General features: G+C 34.8%; 1 protein-coding gene and 1 pseudogene across 2 annotated transcripts in view; both read right to left on the reverse strand.

Annotated features, from left to right (window-relative positions):
* The window catches only part of DMD (dystrophin), a 2,089,898-nt gene that overhangs the window by 1,397,200 nt on the left and 667,366 nt on the right, over positions 1-25,332 (reverse strand). For both annotated transcript variants that reach the window (XM_011378471.2, XM_011378473.2), the window contains exons 12-13: positions 17,055-17,205; positions 418-537 (exon numbers count right to left, since the gene is read on the reverse strand). In XM_011378471.2, the coding sequence (XP_011376773.1) occupies positions 418-537; positions 17,055-17,205 (271 nt within the window). The remainder of the gene's footprint in view (positions 1-417; positions 538-17,054; positions 17,206-25,332) is intronic.
* Positions 18,375-18,493, reverse strand: LOC111730930 (annotated as a pseudogene).

Consider the following 25,332-nt stretch of genomic DNA (forward strand, 5'->3'; position numbering starts at 1 on the left):
CTGAAACCCTCCAGGAAAAAATATACTGTTCAATTTTTTGCTGTTTGATTGAATGTGACTCTTTTTGAGTTTTTTGTTTACCTTTGTCTTCTCTTAGACTGTAGGTTTGAAACAGACATAAATAATATTCCTCTGACCAATCCTCTAATACATGTTATTCAGCTCTAATTTAGGGGAAAAAAAGTATCTGCATTTATATATTTCCCCAAAGGCCAAGAAGCTAGTATGAACAGTGTATAGTTAATGAAAGGCAAGTATGCACAAATGGGACATCATCTGAATCAGTTTAAATAAATATAGTACATTCTAAATGTTTATATATATATAAATTATACCGTAAATTTTCTAAATATTTTCTGAATAGCAATTAATTACTTTAAATGTCAAATTTTAGTGTATTAAAGAAAATAATCTGACCTTAAGTTGCTCTTCCAAAGCCGCAGTTGCATGCTCTCCAGTAGATTCATCGACTACCACTACCATGTGAGTGAGAGAATTGACCTTGACTTGTTCTTGTTCTAGGTCTTCTTGAAGCACCTGAAAAATAAATTTTTTAAAGGAAATGAAAATTTCTTCCCAAATACATGTAATTTATTATGTGTGCCATGTTTTGGGTAATGCAAAATATTTTAATAAACTAGAACCATTCCAAGCAAATTTTCTGCTACGATGTTCAGCAAAATTTGCAAATTTTACTTCCAATGGAACTCAAAAGTATGTAGAGAGAGCATCTATTAAGAAAGGTACAGTAGGATGTTATGCCTCTTATCCCACCTCCTCTCACTTTTCAAGGACTTTTCTCCTAAAATTATATGCTGCTTCTGGCATTTTCAATGTCTCCTTCTCTATAGAAGTTCTCCATTATCAACCAAAATAAAATAAACTCTCTTGAGTCAACAAATCGCTCCTACTACTGCCCTAATGTGTGTTCCTTCTCACTAAAAAAAAAAAAAAAAAAAAAGTTTTTAGTTACTTTTTCTACTTCCTTGCCCTACTATTCTCTTTGCCCAATCCCATTGAAACATCTCTTTTAAAGGTTGTCATCAACCTCCAGGTTCCCAATCCAATATCCATTTTTTGTCATTGTCTTATTTGACAATCCAATTACCTAATTAACCACTCCTTCATTCTCGTCATCCTTTTCTCTGGAGCTTCATGTACCACCCTCTGTTGATTATCTTCCCACCTTACCAAGTGCTATTATTTTCAGCTCTTTTGCTGACTCCTTCTCCTTTGCTCAACTATAAATCAGATGTCACTCTATATAAAAACCAATGGATATCTACCACACTAAGAAAAATCCAAACTCTTTGCCTGAAATCCTTATAGGGTCTAGCACCTGCCTATCTCTCCAATCTAATTGCCTATCATTGTTGCCCACTGACACTGTTTCAGCCACACTTGTCTTTCTCTCCTCCACAAATATGTCAAACTATTTTCACTCCTGAATTGTTCTTCCTCCATATCTTAAAATAATCTCTCCTTATCACTGAGGACTCAGTTAAAGTGTCACTTCCCCAGAGATGCTTTTCATTAATATGCTGTCTAAATCTGATCCTTAGTTACTCTCTTTTTCTGTCATTTTTAAATAACATTTTCACTACTCAATATTTCCTCATGTATTAGTCATTTGTCTCTAATTACTTGAATTTAAGAACCACTAGAACAGAGATGTCCTCTGTCCTCTCATTACATACTCTAAGCAACAAAAGATCAATAAACTTTTGCTGAATGGTGCCACATAGAAGGGTGATGGCAATACGCACAGATGATTTTATCCCTTCCTGATTGCATAAAGATTGCAACTTCATAGGAGGGAGCAGCTTTTTAAAAAAAGTGTAATTACAATTACACTAACGAGTACATATAACCACAAAACAATATTCCAGTCTTTTGTAAAATCGTAGTGTATGATTTTTTTTTTTGTAAGGATAAACAGGAGTAAACAGAGGAATAATTATAAGGCAAGCAGAGGAGGAGTCAACAGAGGAGGCTGCTCTAAATCCAAGAATCCTGCCTGGGAGCTCCAGTTTCCCCAAGACTTTATCATAATATACTAATTACTATGAAATCTCTGAATGAATATGTGAAACTTCTAGTCATCTAGTTTGTTTCTTAGAACATTTTATTATATAATACAGAAATGGAGAAACAGGTTTCTCCATTCTAGAAGGCCTGCTGGCTTTCTAGAAAACCTGCAGTTCCTACCTGTGAGAGAATGACACTTGGCACCTATCAGATTAGCTCATAGTTATTCAAACCCTATGGCAGGTAAAAGAGAACTTATCAGGATTGCTGCATCACAAACTCTAATGCATGAGCATTTTTATTCTAGGACTTTTATTTTCAAGTCTAAACATTTTAGAGCACCATAAAATCACTTACTTTTGCTTCCTCTCTCTAGATTTTCACACTACATTTTCAAGTGAAGCAATTTAGAATAAAATGACTATGCATATATTTTGTGTACGGAGTCTATACTGTCTATCACGCCTTTGACATTCTAGAGTTTACACTGGTTAATAAAACTATTTCTGCTATGAGACCAAAAACAGAAACATTAACATCCAGCATTGTCCTTGAAAGTCATGTTGAGTCTGTGTTTTCTGAGTTACATAAGCCAGAACTGGGAACATTTCAAATGTGTAAGCCAGGAACTTTAAAAATAATAATTGTAATAATATTTTGGTAGCCAATATATCATAAGTTGGTTTCTTTAATTTAACCAATTCCTTTTTGCTATTACTCAAGTATGAGAGTATATACAATTACATATATTAAAAACAATTAGAAAAATAATGCTATACTGTTCAAGTTTTATATGTAAATTTTTATTTTTACTATTTTAACATATTTTAGTAAAAAACTTGAGCATTGTTTGATCCATGAAGTCCTTAATTTCAAACTCAGGTTGAGTGTTTCTAAAGCATACGTGATCAAATGTATTATTTGTTTTCTCCAGTACTTAGATTTCTGGTTTTGTTTGTTTTATAATCAGAAATTATATTCTTGTTACACTGAACAAGGGCTTACATTTTATGCTTTTGCAGAAGTACAAACACAAATTACCACTAAAGTTGTGAGTTGGTAGCTCTAAAATCAAACACAAGAACTATCTGAATTTATACTGAGTTGAGAGAAATACAAAACGGGAAAAACCAGCCAAAATGGTGTAGAAGATATAAGCTTTGCTCATCCCCTTTTGTGACCACATCAAGATTGAGACAGAAACACAGAGCAAACAGCAAGCAGAGTCACCTGGGGGTCTAGAAGAACAGAAGCACTACAATTAGGGAGAGAAATAAGAAATCATCCTGCAACAGTTAGAGGAGGCGGTGAAGACTCGAGGCTACCCCTTATCCAGTGGCTGAGTGGGGCAGAGGCTGTGGCATCCGCAGAGGCAGCAGCCTCTTAAAGGGGCAGCGTCCGCGAGCGGACTTTCGCAGTGAAGGACATGCTCAATCTGAGCACCAGTGATAGGTGGGCTGCAAGAGTGGCACCAGGGACTTAAATGGGGACACTAAGTTGTCTGAACAAGGGCCGGAGGGGAGACTTTGTACCGGACAGAAGTGCAGGCGGTATCCATTGTTCCCCTGGTGAGGCCTCCCTCCTCCTAAAATGCAGATGCAGCAATGCCATTGCTGAGACATCATCAAACTGGATAACAGAGGTCGTTCCGCCCAGAGTATTCCCTGAAACCTTGCCTCCCCCAACTCGTGGCCCCACCTAAGCCACATCCAGTTGTGTTCTCAGTGAGTCAGGCGCTCCTTGCTGAGCAGCAGCTAGACTCACAATGGAGGCATCTGGCATCAGTTTCTGACGTGGCCTTTTAAGGCAACTATAAGCACAACATCTGTGGATTGCTTGCTGAATCTTAACAGGTGACCCTAGAGGGGCACAGGCTTGGGCTCAATTTGGCCTGCAGCTGAACCGCTCCCAGGACTGTGCCACTGGACATCTACTTCACAAATCCACACTAATAAGACCAAGAAACTCAGAAGCTTTGCTTAGTACATAGAAACAGACACAGAAAGGCAGCCCAAATGGGAAGACAAAGAAGCAGAAACCATATGAGAGATCTAGAAATAATGGAGTCAAGCAATCTAACAGATGCAGAGTTCTAAACAGTGGTTATAAAGATGTCCAATGAACTTAAGAGAAAGAGAAGTGCAGATGAACTCAGTAAAAACTTTAACAAAGAGATAAAAAAAAAAAAAACCAAGAAAAGGGAAATGGAAATTATAAAAGGGAACCAGTCAGAAATGAAGAACACATTATCTGAGATGAAGAGTATACCAGAGGGAATCAACAGAGTAGATAAAGAAGAGGATTGAACCACCAATAGAGAGGATGGAAAAGCCAAGGACACCCAACCAGAACACCAAGAAAAAAGCAACCAAGAATATAATAATAATTTAAGGAGCCTATGGGACAAAATTAAGGGTAACAACATCTGTGTCATAGGGGTACCTGAAGAGGGAGAACAAGAAATTGAACAAATATTTGAAGAAATAATGATGGGAAACTTCCCTCACCTGGTGAAGGAGATAGACATACAACTCCAGGAAGCTCAGAGTCCCAAGAAGGATGAACCCAAAGAGACTCACACCAAGACACATCATAATTAAAATGCCAAAGGTTAAATACAAAGAGAGAATCTTAAAAGCAACAAGAGAAAAGCAGTGAGTTACCTGCCAGGGAGCACCCATAACACTGGCAGCTGATTTCTCAAAAGAAACTATGCAGGACAGAAGGCCTTCGCACAAAATATAATGATGTGATGAAAACCCAGGAACTACAACCAAGCATACTTTATCCAACAAAGCTGTCAGTTAGAGTTGAAGGACAGATAAAGAGCTTCCCAGACAAAAATTAGCTAAAGGAATTCATCAATACCAAGCCAGTATTACAGGAATTGAAGGGACTACTTAAGAAGAAAAATATGTAACAAAATTATGCATAATTGATGGTAATAACTACATTCCTTTCAACAAGTACCTCAAATGGAAAAGAATTAAGTGTTCCAACCAAAAGATAGAGAAGCTGAATGAATAAGAAAACAAGACCCCTACACATGCTGCTTACAAGAGACTCACTTTGGATTAAAAGACACACACAGACTAAAAGGAAGGGATGGAAAAAGATATTGCCTTGTTGGACCTAGAGGGTATTGCGCTGAATGAAGTACATTAGCTAGAGAAAGATAAATACCACGTGATTTCATGTACATGTGGAATCTAAAGAACCAAATAAACAACAACAACAAAAATGGAAACAAACTCATAGATACAGAGAATATTTTGAGGGCTACTAGATGGAAGAGGGGTTGGGAGGATGATGAAAATGAGCAAAGGGATTAAGAAGTACAAATGGATAGATACAAAATATAAAGTGTACTGGAGATATGAAGTTTAGCATAAGGCAAATAGTCAACAATGTTGTAAAAAATATGTAAGGAAGAAGAAGGGTACCTGATTTAGTGGGGTGACCACTTCAAGAGTTATATCGATCTCTAATCACTATGCTGTACAACTGAAACTAATATATTATTGTATGCCGACTATAATTGATAAAAAACATATTGAATTGTATAATGTGAATATGAGCAACAAATTGTCTATTGTTCTTCAATAAAGCTGAGGGTGGAAAAAGTACAGCCCCTCTGGAAACAAAACAAACAAACAAACAAACAAACATGAGAAAGTTTCTCCATAATGACTGACAATCTTAAAGAGCACATAGCACTAGAATAGATTAGCATAAACTGTACTTGACTTAAGTTATTTCCAGTATCTTTTTCTCTTCTATGACTTTTCCAAATTATATCTCTTCTTTTGCTCCTAATCAGGGATTAAAATTAAAAAGGTTAAAATGACCTTTCTAGGCATACTCAGTAGCTGCAAGACAGAAGTTACTGCAACATTATAATCATATTTCTTATTTTCCCAGAAATTAACTCTGAAAATAATTATTAATGAGTATCACAGTATTACCTAACGACCTCATATCAACAAAAGTCAAAACACTATAAAATATCTAATGTCCAGAGTTCATTTTCTTTTAAAAGTTGATTCTTAGTGGTAGCAAAAATGTCACACACAAAAAGGTGGGTGTTAAAATTTAAATTTTTCTACCAAGCTATGTATTCATGAAGAAGGACCATGATCATTGGTAAAAAGTATACTCTCCTGCTTCCTTCTTTGAGAAAACATGGATTCTCAAGACTACTAATTTTTAAAATATATTAAAGTTTTATAAAGCTATTTTAAAATTAATTTTAATTAAATGTTTATTTTTTATAGATTTGAAGTTCTCATAGCTGGATTTATACAATGGAGATTTATAGTTAATTTGCTAATTAAGCCTGAAATATGAGCCAAATTATTTCAAATATAAATGTATCCCCAGAGAAGTATGCTAAATGTTTGACTATCCAAAGATAATATATTCAAATTAAAATGCTTTAATATATAATTGTTAAAGTATGTTTTTCTTTATTAAAAGTGTATAAATTACTTACACTCATACATATATACATATTAGGTATTTGATTATATCTTATTATTTTTATTAAAGTAATGCATTTGTTACACTTACTAGATTTTTAAAAATCTATCATGCTCTAATTAGATTTCTATACTATTATTAGATACGAATGTCAGGAATGTTTGTTCTGTCAACTAATAATCTTTTTTTCCTTATGACAAGAAAAAAAGGTCAACAGTGAAGTTTAACATTAAAAATAATTAGATTTGACAAGCTTAGGTTTTGTTATACCTCTGTAAATATTCTCAACAGGCTCTCCTAGAAGAGCTTTTATTTTGATACACGCTTACTTACATGTGATTGCATAGTTATATCAGTCTTTATATCAGAACCTATTGTTCGTACTTTGTTTTTCGTAATACATGTTTTTTTTTTTCCTGCCAACTCTCAAACTACCAAAAGTGGGGAGACCTAAAGACTATTTCGATGAAGACATATGAAAGATTTTAAAAGCACTTAATGCTTTCCAATTGCAGGAAGGGAGCTTGATTAATATTAAAAAATGTCTTTAAAAGAGTTGGTGATTAATGTACACCTACATCTTTCAGAATATAAATAGAAAAGTATGAGTAGTAGGCTGACAAAAATATGTGTATGTTTAGCGGTGTGAGATCTGAAATCAGATTTCCTGGGTTTGATTCCTAGATGTATTGCTAACCAGCTATGTGACCTCGAGAGAGTTTTCAACCGCACCAAGGCTCAGTTTCCTAATTTTCAAAATTGGGATAGTAAGATAAGTACTTCCTCAGGTGGATAGGAAGACTGAGTATGCTATTAATTGGTTAGCACTTTGCTTGGCACATAGTATAAATTCAATAAATAGTAAAAGCTATTTAGTTCTAAAAAGTCATATTGAGGCACATTCAGAACAAATATTTTAAACTATACTGCAAGAATCAAATATTCACCTAATTCACCCTCATCTAATTTATGTTACCCACCATCCTCTCATAGGTATCATTAAGTACATAAAGGGAATGCGGTTTTGGAAATTCTAGCTGAAGTTACAGCAAAGTTTTAGGATCTTGAGAAATATATAATGAATTTTAAATCCTTAAATTATAACTTCCAAATTATTTACATGAGATTAACAACAGGAGCTTTAACTAACTGATTTCATACATTGATCTCATACATTGCTAAAAAGTTAGCATTTTTCAGAGGAGCTATTTCACGGCGTGAAAAGGATAGACACCAACACTAAATAATAGCCCTCAATTCTCCTACCTTTTCTCCTCCTTTTATACTCTGCTTGTGCATGCATATATCCATACATTTCGCATATATTTACACCACTGAAATCAGGAATTAAAGTGAATACCAAGAAAATCTAATAAATAATTATAAAATGTCTTTAGCTTGACAAAATTATTTAAAAAGAAGAGAACAGGATTACTGGGAGAGAGGGTTAGGGTGGAAGGTTTTAGGTGCAGCACGGAGAAAGTCATATGCAGTGATTGGCCAATAATATGAAGATGTGATATTCAACTCTACTGATTATTCTTGTGTTCAAACATTATTGCCATTCCCAACATAAGCCTGTTTTCTTCTATGTTCCCTTTCTAGTGCCTCTTGCCTTGAATTTAAAGAAAGAGCTACAGGATTAATGTTGAAAAATCATTTCCTTAAGCATTTTGATTCTGAGCATACACAGCCACCACACCTCTGTGCTCTCTTTTCCCATTGCTTACATTGAGATTGAAGATTTATATGCAATCAGTTTCTATGTCTCTTCCATCTAGATATTCTCAAGTCTGGGAAAACCAAATACACCATTTCCCCAGTCTCTTTGCTACTCTTTTCATTTGCTCTACTGTCTAGCATCTCTGCTGGACTCAAGCTTCACTGGAATCTGTAAATGAAGGGAAAGAGTCTGGTACAAAGGCAGACAGATCAAGATAAAAGCCAAGTCTACCAATTACTATTCAAATTATCTTAGGCAACTCCTTAACATTGGGCACATATTTATTTGTCTGAAAAATTAGGAATTAAACTTCCTCCAGAGCAGGTTTAGTTCTGGAATTAAATGAGATAATACATTAGAATCAGTTAGCACAGTGCTTAATAGAGTTGGTACATGGTGAGGAAACACTTATTTTCTTCTATTTCTACCATCATCACCTTTTCATTCCATTCTTACACTAAGATCCATGAAAATATCCCCTTTGGGCATCAGTATTTATTTCCAATACCTTTGATAATCATATTATATATCTTTTAATTACTAAATATCCTCAATGTATTGAAACTATAGGACATCATGTAAAAATATATGGCTCAGTTTTCTCATTCTGTGATCTAGATCTTTAATTGTTAATGGAATATAAAATGTTATCCAGTTTGTTATCTCTTAAAAGTGTAGTTCCATTGAATAACAGAGTACTACCAATCGTATCACTAGAAATCATTCTTTTCATGAATATTAATACAGAAATACTAAACATAAAATGATACTATACTGTAGTTAACAATTTTATATTCTTTAGAAAGAGACAGTGTATATTCAACCTTATTATAAAATTATTGGGGTTAATAAAATTGTATAGGTTTCACATATACAGTTCAATAATGCATCATATGTATGGTGCATTGTGTTCACTATCAAAAGTTAAATTTCTTTCTGTCACCATATATTTGATTCCTTTACTCTTATCCACCCCCTTACCTCCCCTCTTTCCCTCTTATAACCACTTAACTATTGTCCGTGTCTATGAGTTTTTGTTTTCAACCTTATTTTTAAGATGAGATAGGATATCTGGTCATGTATTCTGTTAGAAGATATATAAACATATTGTTCAAGAAAAAATATTTTAAAATCCATGTTATATCTGTTGCAGCTTTCTTGTGAAAAACTTCCCCCTAAAATGCATTCTAATATTTTATATATTTAATGAAAACACTCATATTATTAATGTTGCATTACCTATTCAACTGAATTTGGAACTGAAATTAATTGGCATTGATTCAGGAAAATAAATACTTTCCGTGCAACTATCTTAGTAAGTAACAGATAAGATCCTTTGTTTTTCTTTTGTCTCCTCCCCAGAGACCAGAAATTCTAATGAAGTATTATAGAACAATTAAGTATAGAAAATAAAGTTGGTGTCTCTGAGAGGTTCTTGGGTAGTTATATTTTAGGAGATGCACTGATACTTTAAAACAAGACTGTAACATTTTGAGTTATGTTACTGAATAAGTACTCAGTAATTTCTAATTAATTAGTTAGTAATCTTTTTGCTAGAATCACTTGATTTTGTTAAAACAAGAACATGGGTATGAATATTATCATTATTAAATCAATGGCATTATCTAGTATGCAAAGTTATACTTGGACTCTGTTGCTTGTTTATGGATGTTAATGGGAAATGAGGTGTGTCTTCAACTATATTTTAAAAAACTAAAACTGAGTTTCATGCATATACTACTATGTAGAATGTATAATTGTGATGTTCTTTTAAAGATTCACTTGCCACTTATTTATGTCAAAAGAATATTATTCCCACAGAAATCAATTTCATTTGAGTAAGAGTCATGTCTTACACAATAACAGCTAACATCACTTACATAATTCTGGGTGCCAGGTATATTTCTAAGTGCTTTTTATGCAATTATGTATTAAATATTTTTACCAACCCTTTAAGATAGGTATGATTATCATCATCCTGATGTCATACTTGGAGAAACTGAGGCACCAAATAGTTAAGTAACTTTTACAAAATCATTAAGCTCGCAAATGATAGAGCTGTGTTTTGAACTAAGGCATTCTGGCTCCAGAGTCTTGAAATACTGCCTCTCATATAAGAGATATTAATATAGCTCAAATAAGCGTAAGAGATAGAGACATCTGTTTTGTATAACTCTACATCAGAAGGCACAGAACCAGAAACTTAAAGTATAAGTGTATATGTGTGTACCCAGTTGAGTTCCAAGTTTTATCCCCCTGGTGACACTTGTATTCAATCTACCGACATACCTCATTTTATTGCAATTTGTTTTATTGGGCTTCAAAGATGTTATGTTTTTTATAAATTGAAGGTAAGACTTCCACCAGCAAGAATATTACAACTCACTTTATTGTGGTGGTCTGAAACCAAACCCGCACTATCTCTGCTATATACCTGTATTACACTTTAAAGACTCCTACCACAAAGCTTGCTTAAAACACATACACACAGTAGTTAGTTAGGTCCTACTAAATGTTCTTACTGAGCATTTGACAAAAGCAATGTGGAATTCCTCTTCATAGGAAACAGTTCTTTGAAAGCAATGTTGATTTTGGATAGTTTTAGTGACAGATGCTAATCACAAAAGTGTTTAATATGAGGATTTGGTTATTAGTCGGAAGTTCAAGTTTCTATTATCTGCATGGTTTAGTTTCTTTGGATACTACTGTTTTGGACCTTTCCCTCACAAATCTTTTCTATCTAGATATTCTCTATTAGAACCTACTTCTAATAGAAGTAATAGTGTATTGATATGGTCATGGGCGTCTTCTCCCACTTGAGAGAATGCATCTTTTTCTCTCATGGTTCCTATTCCCTGACCCTTGTAGGTTAAATAAGATCTATATGGAACCCAAAGAAATAGAACATCTCTAGGCCTTTTCTCTCCCTGCTGAATAAGAATATGGGGGGAGGAGGAGGTCAAGTTATAAGCCCAACTTAAAAGGACCAAGGAGACCTGACTGAGCCCCTATGACTGAGGCCAGAGGGCAAAAAGAGTCCTTACAATTTATATGAGGTTCAACCAAACTCACAAGGCCAGAATTCTATAAACAAATTTAAAAACAAACAGTGTAATTTTTCTGGCTGGTCCATTCTGTACATCTTCCCCATGAACGGACTATCCTGTGGTAGGTAGCCAGCTAAGAATTTGATTCCAATGAATGGCTTTCCTTTCCTGCATAACCAAAGATTACAAGCTTGATTTCTATGGATATACCCAATTATGACAGCTGGTGGCATCTCCTTTGATATATAAAAGTGCCAGGGTTACAATCATTAAAATATTTGAACAGGGGATGAAACAGGGATAGAAGAAAAGAACAAAAGTCAAAGGTAATGAGAGGGCACCAGAGATAGTATCTCCATGTAATTTGCCTTGCGGATGTCTTCTTCCTTCATCTATATGTATAGTTTTCTTGCCCCTACACATGACTTTTTTGTTGTTTATTTCACTTTTCAGATTTCTGTCTCTGTCAGAAAGGTGGTAATGATGAAGCCTCTGTGTGTGACAGAACTAGTCAGGATTATTTAAAGCATCTGCTCAAAAAAAAAAAACCAAAAAACAAAAAACACACACACAGTTACTGAGCATTGATTATGTGCTAAGTATTCTGCTAGGCATTGGAGAAACATCGAAGGGAACTACCTGGTTCCCTGGCTATAGCATAATAGTCCTCCTGATTATATTGTTTATCTTTATTACCATAGCCATCAAACATTCATTAAGCACTTATGGGATCAAAAGACAGAAATAAAATGGAATTTCATAGCAGTAATAACATGTACTTTTAATCTTGCAAAAGATGGAAGAAAGCTTTATAGTCAGTAACAGCACTACTTGATTCTATGGTGTTCTTTGGCTTTTCAGAATCACTCATCCTCCTCCTCCCACATATTGCATTTCTCTCTTAGTATTGCTTTTTTTCTTTTTTAAATCCAACTTTAGCCTACCAGTGTCAGAATCCATTTTTTCAAGCTCTTTGCTCATTCTCTCAATCTAGTCCCATTAGTTCTGCTGTTGATTTCTAAAATGTTTCTTATACCTGCTAAAAATTTTCACTGATACTGTCTTCATTTGGGCTCAATGTACTGTCTGTAATATCTTTCTAACATGTCTTGGGGCCTCGTGTTCACCTGTATTCTGATTTATCTTACAAGATATATCTTCCTAAAAATTAAGATAAATTTTCCTAAATTGCTACTATCTTCAGTTTCTCACCAATTACAGTTCTCACTAACTCCAAATGCCTGAATCTTGAGTTCAAGACCCTGCATGAGCAGATTGTAGTCCTCTAGCAATGGGCATAGTGCAACACATGACCTCGGCAAGTGATATATTCTACATTTCCCTATCTCATTCCCTTTGCCCAAACTAATCACTGCTTTTAACATATTCTTAGATCACTTGCCACATGTCATCTTGTATAATGGTTACTTATTTTCTGTGTCTTTATGAGATGAACTAGAATGTGAGCTTCTTGAAGAAGATTCCATATATGGTAGGTCTCTGTATTCTTCACAGCACTCATTGTGCTCTAATAAGTGTTTGTTCAGTGATTTATAATAGAGTGCAATGGAATAAAATGAAATGTCGAATCCTTCAGCAGGATTACACCTAAATATTCCCTGTTACATGAACATCTAGGTCATTTTAAAGGTCAGCAGAAGAGGATATTTCACAATCTTGGCAACCTGAATACTTGAGATTAACTAAACTTCAAGGAAAGGATAGGTGACTGAGCTTCTAAGAGGTCATTTAATTTGTATCAGCACTTAACACAGAACATCCACTGAAGTCAGAGTATAGTGAACATGTCACATTTATATCTGTAAATTCTAATAACTTGTATGGTAAGGACTTTGTCGATGTTATTAAGCCAATGGAATTAATGACAAAAGTCTAAATCTCTCAAAAGAATTGGACACTTAGCTAGTAAACTAAGCTTTAAACTTCATCTCAGTCGGATTGTGCTATGAGACAAAAGATTCTTTAGTCAAATATTTTCGTTTTGATTAAAATATCCTCCAAAATAGTAAAATTTTGCCCATTAATGAATGTTCAAGCCCACAATAAACTTTTGCTTAATAATATTGTCACTTCTTCAAGGGAAATTCTTCCATTCCTTATCAATATCACTAATAAAATCTGTCTCTTAAGATGGAAATAACTAACCAATTATTTTTGACATGTTATTTTACAAGGGGACCAAGAGGTTCAATTTGTTCACTCCCCAGAGAATCACTTCTGAGTGACTCATATCTAAAGTAAACCTTTAAATTCTCTCCGTAAAGCAATAGCTATGAAGAATGAATGGTCTCTTTCAAATTTGTCAGCAAATTGAACTTTTCCTAGTAACCCAGAGTTATCAATTTGGCTAGATTTAATAGTAACTACCAATATAGGATCGATTGCTTTACCTTGCCTAATTGGCAAATTCTGTAAAAGTGATTTATCTCCATGGCATTTCACAGTGGTTTAATTTCTAGTCAGCCTCGTAATAAAATGCTGTTGAAATGAAGATAGCAAAGGATCTTGTCACAGAACATAGAGAAGCATAGCTATAATATTCATGGTGTACTTGCGAGATTTGCAAACATTTTTATTTTGCCCTAAGAGTGTGTGTGTGTGTGTGTGTGTGTGTGTGTGACAGAGAGAGAGAGAGAGAGAGAGACAGAGAGAGACAGAGAGAGACAGAGAGAGACAGAGAGAGACAGAGAGAGACAGAGATCAGGGGGTAGGGAGAGCCCTCCTGAGCAGAATTTAAATTTATCTCTAACAAAACAAAAACAAAAATAACAAAAAAACCCTGCATCTTTTCTTTAATCTTGTCATCTGTAATCAACTTTTAGGGGAAAACAATGAGGATGACTCAAGAATTTAATATCTATCTACACAAAATTAAAAAACCTTATTGATATATTAGGTGAGAGCTGTGGCCATGTAGCAGGGTGGGGTTGCTTTTTTGACTATTCCAAGGTTACTGATGTATTTTGTTGTCAGAGAAGAAATCTTATTTTCATTCACTTTTGGAGAATAAAAGCTGCAAAGCGAATCAATGACTATTTAAATAAGGCTTTAGATTGAATTCAGTTACCTAAAGAAAGAACATTGAGCTTCTGTTTTACGAAACATGGCAAGACAAACAAAAATTTCACTCCTTAACTCCTTTATAAATTGTTTGATATTGTTAAATCATTTTCTTTTCACAAAAATTAATTCAAGTAACAAAAAGAGTATTATTGATTGTCAGGCTTTCTCCTGGTTATGTGTTTCCTCTGTCTTAATTTTATTAAAAATAATCTATCCTGAAGTGGGTTAAAACAGTTAAAGGTGGAAGTTAGCCTCACTCTCTGAGCCAGCAAACCAATTCTTTCTGTTTCCTTTTATGTACTTATATGAATAAGTCCTAGATATAAAAGATTACATAAGCAACTTGCAAATCATCCTGTTGCTTTCTTTTTGTTTCAAATTATTCTCTTCATAGCAATTCCATACTCACCAGAGATGGTATATTTTCAAGTAATAGACAATCTATTCAAATTTTATGACAATATTAGTCAAATATTTTCCATTCTGTTCACTCTCTATCTTCCAGAGTAAAGTGCAAATCATTTCAGGTAATTGTCAGATTTGAAGATCGTGGGTGGTCTGTCTAACCTTATAAGAATCTGTTCAGAGATTCAAGCTGAGATCTTTCCTCAGTTTGTTGTGAATGGCCTAAGTCATTCACACTTATGGCTACTCCACCATTCTTCTGCCATGTCTCTTTTGGAGTCCTTCATCTTGGCTTCCCCCTTAGAACCCAGGCATCCAATGCCAACATCCTTCCCTCTGATGTTCAATGTTACTGGCCCTAGTCTTAACTTTTCCTGAAGTGCCTCACAGTCCAAAACTAATAGAAACTTTAAAGCTATGATTAGAAGGAACATCAGAAACCAACTGGCTCATACTTTTATTTCCAAAGTAAGGATATGGAGAACCTGAGAGACTAAGTAATTTTTGAAAATCGCAGATTTAGTTAGTGGTAAAGCTGGGCTAGTACTCTGGCTTCCAGGGCCAGAAGGTTGTCATAAGTTGAGTTCCTCCCGTAAACAAACCCTGAGCCATGGATTTAGGTACAAATAGTTTATTTGGGAAAGGGATATCAAGGGACATTATGAGAGGATAGTAACATGAGACAGGTTACTGCATGGATATCTGGGGCCCAGTTTTGCTGAGAAACCTCTGAGAGACTGTGGGAATTGACAGACATCTCGGCAAGGATTCTGGGGTGTTTGATCCATCATTACCCATCCCTGTTGTTAATGGCAGCTCTGACAACACTAACTCCTCTTTCTGCTCACCCTCAAATTGACTGAGATTTTTCCACAGCCAGCAAATTCCCTCAGACGGAGAGAAGCCACTGGTGTATACAGAAACTGTACACAACTGTCAGTGTAGACCAAGGGGAAGAGAGCGGGCACAGAGTTTACCAGAGGAATGTATGATCCAAATGGTCCAGTTCAAGATCTAGCACTGGATCTAAGTTTATCAGATGTTCACTGAAAATCTAATGTGACAAGTTAACCTCTTAGTCACAATTTTTAAATGAAAATTAAAATACAGTTGATGCTTTATTTTTTTCCTGGTAGAGTAGTAGATGGGGATTACCATAGCTATACCTCTTCTTAAACTGCTTGATCTTAAACTTCTGTGGCTAAAGGACAGCTTTGTGGGCAGTGATAGCAAGGGCCAGTCTCATTTGTCACTGAAACCTAAAGCTCCTTAAAAAAGAAAAGAACTCGGGACTTAGAAAAAAAGGTATTTTATCTACAGAGAACTGTGAAGCTAACTCTGACAAAATGTTATAAAAGGAGAGACTAAAGATGGCTGAGATGCAGATTTAGGAAATCTGCGTTAAGAGAGCACATATTTCCTTTCAAAGACACAAATCTATGAACCACAAATCCTGAGTAGAGGTGTCAGATAAAATCCAGAATTCCCAGGAAACTCTGAATTTCAGATAAATAATGAATAATTTGGGACATACTTACACAATAAAAATATTAGCTGTTGATCTGAAATTCAAATTTAACTACATTTTTTTGTGCTTTTATTTGCTAAACATGGTAATCTTAATCTTGGGCCAATCGCAAAGGTTTCTCTGTATGTGTGTATCCTGCTGGACTGGGCAAGGCACAGAGATAGTTTTATAACAGTTATTAGAATGAAGCACCCTCAGAATTCCAGATCAGAAATATTCTTGTAGAAATCCTAATCGCAAAAACAATAATTTTTTTTCTGGCAACAAGGGAGCATAATTGTAAATGTACAAATAAACTGAAGAAAAATAAGATAGAAATATTAAAATTAATAGATGCTGTGTTTTATAGGAAAGAGATGCTATAGTTGTTAATTTTCCGTCAAGCTTGGCCTGCTCCAAAATATTATGAATTGAAAGTAAAAACATGTAAAAAAAAATATCTTGTCTATCACTTAAACTTGCATTGCGGATAACCCCTACAGAGGCTCTCTTCCAGGAAAACAAAACTTTAATAAATCACATACCCACATTGCTCTCATCCAGAAATTTTTGAATTTTTTTCTCAAATATGAAAAGCTTAGTTATGTTGTATTTAAAAAAAAATAAACATTTCAAAAAATATTAGGAAAAAATGATTTTAAAACTCTTCTTGACTCAAGGTTTAATTCTTTCCTATCTGTAAACCACAATATGTGTAATAACACATATACACGAAGAGTTAGTTTTCCAGTAGAAAGCAAATATCACGATATATACTAACCTTATGTTGTTGTACTTGGTGTTTTAGGTCCTCAAGATCAGGTCCAAGAGGTTCTTTCTCCATTTTCCTTGTTCTCTCTTCTGTTTTTGTTAGCCACTCATTTAACTCTTTCAGTTGCTGATTCTGGAGATCCATTAAAACTTTATGTAAACTGAAAATTTGAAAGATGTCTATTATTACCTCTATTAAAGCAATTTTACTTACTATTATTAAATTATAACTAGGCAAAAGTGTTGACATTTACAATTTATGGCATGTTCACATTGTTTGGCATCTATTGGACATTAAGAAGGAAGGTAAGTAGAGCCCACAATCAACCATCTGACATTATTCTTTCTCTGACTGATTAGAGTTCACACATTCCATTTTTTAGAAAGTTTCATACAGCTAACTAAATTTGAACATCCAAGTAAAGTGTAAGCCATTTCTGGTAATTGAGCTAGTAGTATATCTTGACAATCATCTGTTTATATTTCCCTTGTTTTAATATGTGTGATGATTAAATAGGCCACAAAATCTTTGTCGCTCTTCCCATCAAGAGATGGAGTCTATTTTCCATTCTCATGGATATGAACTGGCCTTGTAATTTGTTTTGACCAACAGAATATGGCAGTAGTGACACTGCACCAGTTAGTTGCAAGTGCAGGCTGTAAGTGAGCAGGCAGCATTTATATTCTCCTGGGACCCAGCTGCCATGCTATAAGGAAGGCCAGACTAGACAAGTGAATGATTAGAGACTGTGTTGAGAGTAACTATAGGATAAAATGCTACCTTAGAAGTTGAGTTTCCCGCTGATTGCAACCCAGTGACCCCAGCCATACCACAATCACAATCACAAATGGCAGCCTAGATAATCCCTGCCCATATTCCTGATCTATGTAATCATGATGTAATTATAAATTTTGTATTTAGCAACTGAGTTTTGGAATCATTTGCTATGCAGAAATAGATACGTGAAAGAATATTTTTTCAAAGATGTTCACAATAGTGGGCTGGATAATAGATTTAAAGTTCAAAGGCTTGGGTTCACAGACTAGTTATCTGTCCTAGAACCAAGTTCTTAAACTTTCTCAATTACAATTCCAGCATCAGGGACATAAGATAATATCTTGCTTATTAATCATACAACTTCATAGTGAGGATGAAAATTAAAATTGAAGTTTTCATCTATTAATTTGACAAAAACTTGAGACTCAAATGATAAGTGTTAGTACCTATTTTAAGGTATTTTTTTTTTTTTTTTTTGCGAGGCAACTCTTGGTTGACCTCACAGATTGCAAGGACCTTGTCAGTTTACAATCCCTTATTTTTTATTTTTTATGCCTACAGCATCTGGTCTTTCTAGGTAGTCTTCCATCCAAGTACTAACTAGGCCCGACCCTACTTAGCTTCCGAGATCAGACGAGATTGGGCTTGTTCAGAGTAGCATGGCCGTAGACGATAAATATTCTTTATGAAGGCATATTTAAAGCATTTTTGCAACACATCTTATAAAACTGATAAGGACATAATTTGAATTAGGAATTTACTATTCTGATTTGTAAAATCTTTACCAGAAATTTCCATTAGTCAGCACATTTAGACATACAAAATACATACAAAATACAGAGTGTTCAAAATATTTAGATTATACCATTTATTGACCTTTAACTTTTCAGAGCCACATGGTCCCCAAGTCACACTGCAATCAGAAGTCCATAAAAATGAGCTTTCATTTATCAAGCAAAAAATGTAGACATCTGCTTTTTATGAGAAGTGACATAGATGAAGCATTTATTTAAGTGGAAGTAAAAACTGAAAGTTGCTAGTTTAAGCCTCTTAGACAATGAATACCATCCCAGCATTGCAAGGTACATAAATCTTTTACTTTATTGGTTCAACCTATCTCTTGAGAACTGACCTAATAATAAGATTTTATGAGAACTGTCTGTAGTATCATTCCTTGTGTTTGTTGTTCTTCCTGCCTGGTTTGTCATTACATTAAGCTAAAAAATCTTACATCTCAAGAACTGAAGGAATAAATCCCACATTATTACTTTGACACTTGAAAAGCTTCAAGTCTAACACATATTTGTTAGTTAATAAGAGATTTCATTTTAAAATATTACTTTTTTACTTTTGGATAGATGTTTCATTCAACAAATACTCACTGAGCTCCATATCTATATTAGAAACTATTTGTTAGGAATGGACAAAAGAAAATACTTATCCTCGTTTTCAAGTAGCTTAGAGATTTTTAAAGAAATAGATACATCAACAATTACAATATTACCCCAAAAAATCATTATAATTAGATTTATATACATTTCAGAGGTTACATAGAGGTTCCAACTTGACCTGGGGTCATCTGGAATGCTGTTATTACAGAACATACAGCCTGAGAGTTGAGAGTTGGAAAACTGGTTTATACACTTATTAAATGTACAATTATTGAGTACTTAAATATTATGGATGGAAAGGTGAGAAAGACCCACATAGACCCTTACAGTCACAGAGCTTACATTCTCAGAATGGGAGCCAGAAATAATACATAGCTCATCAGGCCATTAGTTAATTATAATTGTGTTCATGCTGTGAATGAGAGTAACTGAATTGAGTCTGTGAGGAAAGGAAATGCTTTCCTGAAGTATTGATATTTGAAAAAGTCTAAAGCTTGAAGTAAGAGGAAGTAGCGAAGAGGGATGGTAAACACTTTCTAGACAGAAGGAACCATCTGTGCAAGGGCCCTGAGACATCAGAAAGGCCAGGACAGCTTGACAGCATAAGGTGTGGGAGAATTGAGATATGTCATATACTTCACTCATCTCTGGATCCTGGGAGATTTCTTGAGCGCTGCTTGTAAATCTGAAATCTGAAACTCAAGTAATCATTTATGTATAATAATGATTTCATCTTATAAACCTGGACTCAGGGGTTAACCAATAAGAAAAGATGTACCCATAAGTGCTTTGTCAAATATTATATCTTTTAAAGATATAATGTAGGAATGTCCAGTTGGAGGACCTTGAAAGAGGGACCAGCATGGCTGGGTGGCAGGAACTATACAGTAATACTCTGTGCGCAACTTGCGTGGTTCAATATTTTAATGACTGGCACAGTCACATCAATGTTTCTGAGCCAAACAGATCCCTGCTTTTCCTCTCTAGACCAATGACTCTCAAAGTGAGTTCCCAGAACCAGTGGCATCATTCCCACAAAATGTGTTAGAAATGTAAATTCTTAGGCCCTGCCCCAGACTTACTGAATCAGAAAACTCTGAGGTTGGAGCCTAGGATTCTATTTTAATAAGACTTCTAGATGATTCTGATGTACACTCAAGTTTTAGAGTCACTGCTCTAGATAATTTAATCTGCATCCACTACTCACCCAAACTCCATTGAGATTGATATATTATTAATATTAACATTAATAGAAGGGCAAGTGCCAAAGCCCAGGAGTTATTAGAAGTTATTTTGACACGAGACCATTACATTCTCATCCTGACTTCTTTTCCACTTATAGAGAGAAGTATCAGCTCCCTAAGAATGGGTTCTGATTTAAAAATGTGAAAGTCAGAGATTTCACATATTTGAAGGCTGAACAGAATCTCAGAACAAGTTTGAAAACAGAAAAATATAAGTGGTGGTAGGGTAACACCAGTCAGCACGAAAACATGTATCATTCACTTCTTTTTGGAAAGGGTTCTGCGAAGATATGTTTTAACTATGTAAATATTTCTTATCCTGACCATAGACCTTGACTACATATTGGTAAATAGTAGTCCACGTGCCTGATTTGGTTTTGTATTAATTGAAAATAAATTAAAATTATTGCCAATAGTTAAAAAGCATGAGACACCACCTGCAAACTTTAGACCTGGCCACTCTTGAGAATATCTAAGAGTATTTGGCAACAGTAAACCTGCCTTCCTAAGTAACAACTATCTGTAAAGTTGAATATCAATTGTACTTCATAGACCAAGCATGAGCTCTCCAGTTTGCTATAGTTCCCACCACTCCTTATATGCTAAAATGAGCATTCGGATTTGCTGCCCTATGATTTTGGTCACAGGTTCTCCAACTTAAATATTTACAGACCATCTCAGGATCCTGATTTAAATTCGAGGGGTCAGGTCCAAGAATTTTCATTTCTAACAAGCTGCCTGGTAAAGCTGGTGTTCCTGGGTCATGGGATGACACTTTGAATAACAAGAATCTAGGTGAGAATATTGTATATTTGAAAATCATTGCTAGTGTTTCTAAGGCATGCGTTTGTGTGTGTTTGATCTATTAGTTACCCACTGCTCAAACTCACAAGATTAAAGAGACAGAGATTAATCTGATGCTGACAGGAAAATATAAAAGGGCATCATACTCAGGATACCCAAACACTCCCCTTGAGTATTCTTCTAGACTTGGACTACTGAAGCTGCTCTCCTTCACTTATCTCCATATTTCATGATGAATATTATATAATTAAGAAATGTGCTATTTCCAGTTATTGTGCCTAGTATATAATGTATTTAAAGTGAGACAAATCCTAAAGAAGAACACAGAATTTTCTTAAGGATGAAACTTCTGAGAGGAAATGAACTTAGAGATGAGAGAAATTGAGGAAAAAGATGTGAAAAGCTTAAATTTGTATGGTTTGCTTTTGGACTATAGGAACAAGTATTTTTTTTTTAATGTAATGTTTAAAAATGTGCTTTGCCACTGTTGTTACTTCAGATATTCTAATTATTCAGTAATGTCTGGTCAGTCCTTACTGCTTTCCATATTAGGATCATATGAAAACAATTAAGAAGTTGTAAAAGGTACTGTTCCTCCTTCACTCACTGATATCTGTGGAGTGACAGCATCATTACATGCAGGTGAATTACAGGCCAGAGTTCTCCAGAGTGAGAAGCAGGAGGTGACTAGTGGCCCATGGCAATAGCAGGGCCGAGGGAGGAGCAATCATGAGGGGGCACTGCTATCAGAAGGTCTGTTTAGGATCCTTTACATCACAAATGCCCCCTTTTGCAAATATGGTAGAAGAAGGACTAACTTTGGGGCGGGGGGAGGCTAACTAACCTTTGGATTAAGACCTCAGTGAAAACTAATTTTAAAATATATCGGCTAACGAGTGTTCACTTTTCGTGTGATAATCTTTGTGTCAAGCATTAAATACACTATTTCGGTTGATCCTAAAGGATGATGTGTAATCCATTTGTGGTTTAAAGAATGATTTTAATGTTACAAATAAAAATAAAGTCATTTTAGTGTCTTAGCATATATATACATACACACACATACATATGCATACACATATACATATATATACAGTTGATCCTTGAACAATATGGGTTTGAACTGAGCAGGTCCACTTAAATGTGGATATTTTTCAATAAATATGCAATAGGCCTTCCATATCTGCGGATTCCACCAACCACAGATCGAAAACAGTATTTTCTATCCATGACTGAGAAGCTGTGATGCAAAGGGCTGACTCTATGCATTGTTCTACACCATTTTACACAAGGGACTTGTGCATCAGAGAATTTGGGTATCTGTAGAGGTTTAGGAACCAATCTCCTATGGGAACCGAAGGAAAACTGTAGTTAAGTTTTCAGGAGTCAAAAGTTATACACAAATTTTCAATGGTGTGAGGGATTGCCCTACCCCAATCCCAACAATGTTCAAGGGTTAACTGTATATAGTGTGTGTGTGCATGTATGATTTTAATTGTATATATGAAATCATATAGCTAAGGATAAGGCCAAATAATAACAACTATTTCCAGGAAAGTATTAACTATATAATGATAAAGAAGGGTGCAGATATGAAAGAAATTGTGAAAGTGGAGCATGACTGACTTGTGTCTAAGAAACACCAAGTAATTACACATGGTCCTCATTTTTACCTTATTAGGTAGATAATACTATTATTTTATTTCTGAGGACACTGGAACTTGGCAAAGTTAAGGAATTTGCCCAAGGTCTCAGTGACATGTTAAGCCAGTATACAAATGCTAAGCTATCTGTGATCCAAGTCTGTGCTCTTAACCTTGAATTAAGTTCTTTATGGGTAAAATGTTTTAGATTGGGTTATATAAAGTTGCTGATAGCTGAGTTTTTTATTCCATAAAAATGAAAACTTCATATTGTTCGACTTAAAACACTATTAAAATGGAAAACAAATTCACCATTTCCAAGAGACATTCTAAAGATGCAAATAAATTATGAAAATTTGTCAAATTCATAAAATAAAAATCTACCACCTATAGGCAAGAAAAGAGTTTACATTTTTCTTAGTTTCATTTTAAGATTGTCAAGTGGTCATGTAGAAAGGAACATAAAAGCAAAAGGAGAATGGAGCATCAATATACAACTGGCAATTGAGAGAGGAGGTAGTGGAATTGGAATAAAAAAGTACATGACAGGAGACTGTCCTGACACAATCTAGAAGCAGAAACATGTGAGGATATGATAGTAGAAAACGCTGCAGCCAACTTCCACTTGTAAGATCATCTGAGGGCAGAGGGAGGCTATCAAAACAGATACACTGAAAGAAGCTGGGATTTGATGGCACAATAGAGTCACAGACTTAATAGTGTCTAGAGTCATCACCTGTGGATTTATTGAAATATGAGATAATGAGCATCCTTATGGTTTTAACCAGTGCTTCTCAAACTTTAATGTGCATATGAGTCACCTGGGGAAAATGTCCTCATATGGATTCTAAGTCAGTAGGACTGAGGAGGGGCCTGAGAGTCTTCATTTTTAACAATTGCAAAGGGGATGCCAGTGCTGCTGGTCCAGGAACCACACTTCAAAAAGCAGTAGTATAAACCAATTGGAGTTGGGTTATTTGTCAGTTGCAGTGAAAGGGACCATATTTTAAATAATTTTATAGATCTGTCTCTCATCCCACACCCCACTGTGAGAACATATCTCTATGAACATGAAGGAAATCAATGCGAAAGTAGGATTCACTTTATAGAAATTCTCTTAGAATATGGGAGGACATTTATTTTCTATCCAGTAACGTCCAAGAAAACTTTCTACAATGATGTAAATGCTCTACATCTGCACTATCTAATAGGATAGCCACTAGTCATGTGTAGCTGTTGAGCAGTAGACATATGGCTATTATGACTAAGAAACTGAATTTTTACCTATATTTAATTATAGTAATTGAAATATACAATTAAATAGCTGCATGTGGCTAGTGGCTGTCATAATGGACAACACAGCTCCAAACCAACAGAAACTGAATTGACAATAACGACAAATCTTATTTGGAATTCCTTAACCCATACCATTTCATTATCTCAGGCAATATTTATAAGAAATGATATTCTGTGTTAAGGAATCTAGCAATAAATATAAATAGCATTTTTTAAAATTTTTGTTTTCTAGACAAATTTATAAATACCAAAGTTGTACATGTTTTCAATTCTATATTTGATAGCCTTAATAGTACTGTTCCTTGCACTTTGTGGTAATACATCATAAAATGCATAAAATATCTTACTATGTTAATGAAGATGTAAAACTATAGACTTTGTAAATCCTTGGGCATTATAATTAAAAATCACCAAGAAGGTTAAGCTCTTTAGAAGAACAGGTTCTCAGTCCCAACTTCCTAGATTTCATAATTACTTGCTTATATGCAATTCTCAAATAAGAAATACAACTAATGAAAGGAGGTACAATACTATTATGAATTTTCTAGATTAGGAAAAAACCACCAGTTGTGAAAAGATGCTTATGGTAACTGAAGTAATTTGGACACATATATTCACTCTTAAAAATGGCCAATTTCATTATAAGCTTAAATAATAAGATAATTGTTATAATGAGATATTAATGAACATTCAGCATACATAGGGACAAACTGAAAATAACAATAACTAAAAAGGGGAGGATTCAAAGATCCAAATTCGCAAAGGGGAATGGAGATAAGGCACGCGCAAAAGAAAATGGATGACTGTATATATATAACTATCCTTTACATATTAGTAATAGTAACCACACACAGAAGACTCAGAACTAAAGTATATAACATAAAACAAGAAGAACCAGAGGCAAAACCCGCAAAAGCCAACCAAAATGAAGAAAATAGAAACACAAGGACAAGGAAGCAATGTAAATAGCAAGCTACCAGAAAGCAAAAGATAAAATGGCTATAAGAAGACCTCATACTTCAATAATCACCGTAAACGTAAATGGACTGAACTCACCTATAAAAAGGCACAGAGTTGTAGAATGGATCAAAAAACAAAACCCAACGATATGCTGCCATCAGGAGACACATCT

Source organism: Pteropus vampyrus, unplaced genomic scaffold, assembly GCF_000151845.1.
Source record: "Pteropus vampyrus isolate Shadow unplaced genomic scaffold, Pvam_2.0 Scaffold340, whole genome shotgun sequence".
NCBI classification, from domain to species: Eukaryota; Metazoa; Chordata; class Mammalia; order Chiroptera; family Pteropodidae; genus Pteropus; species Pteropus vampyrus.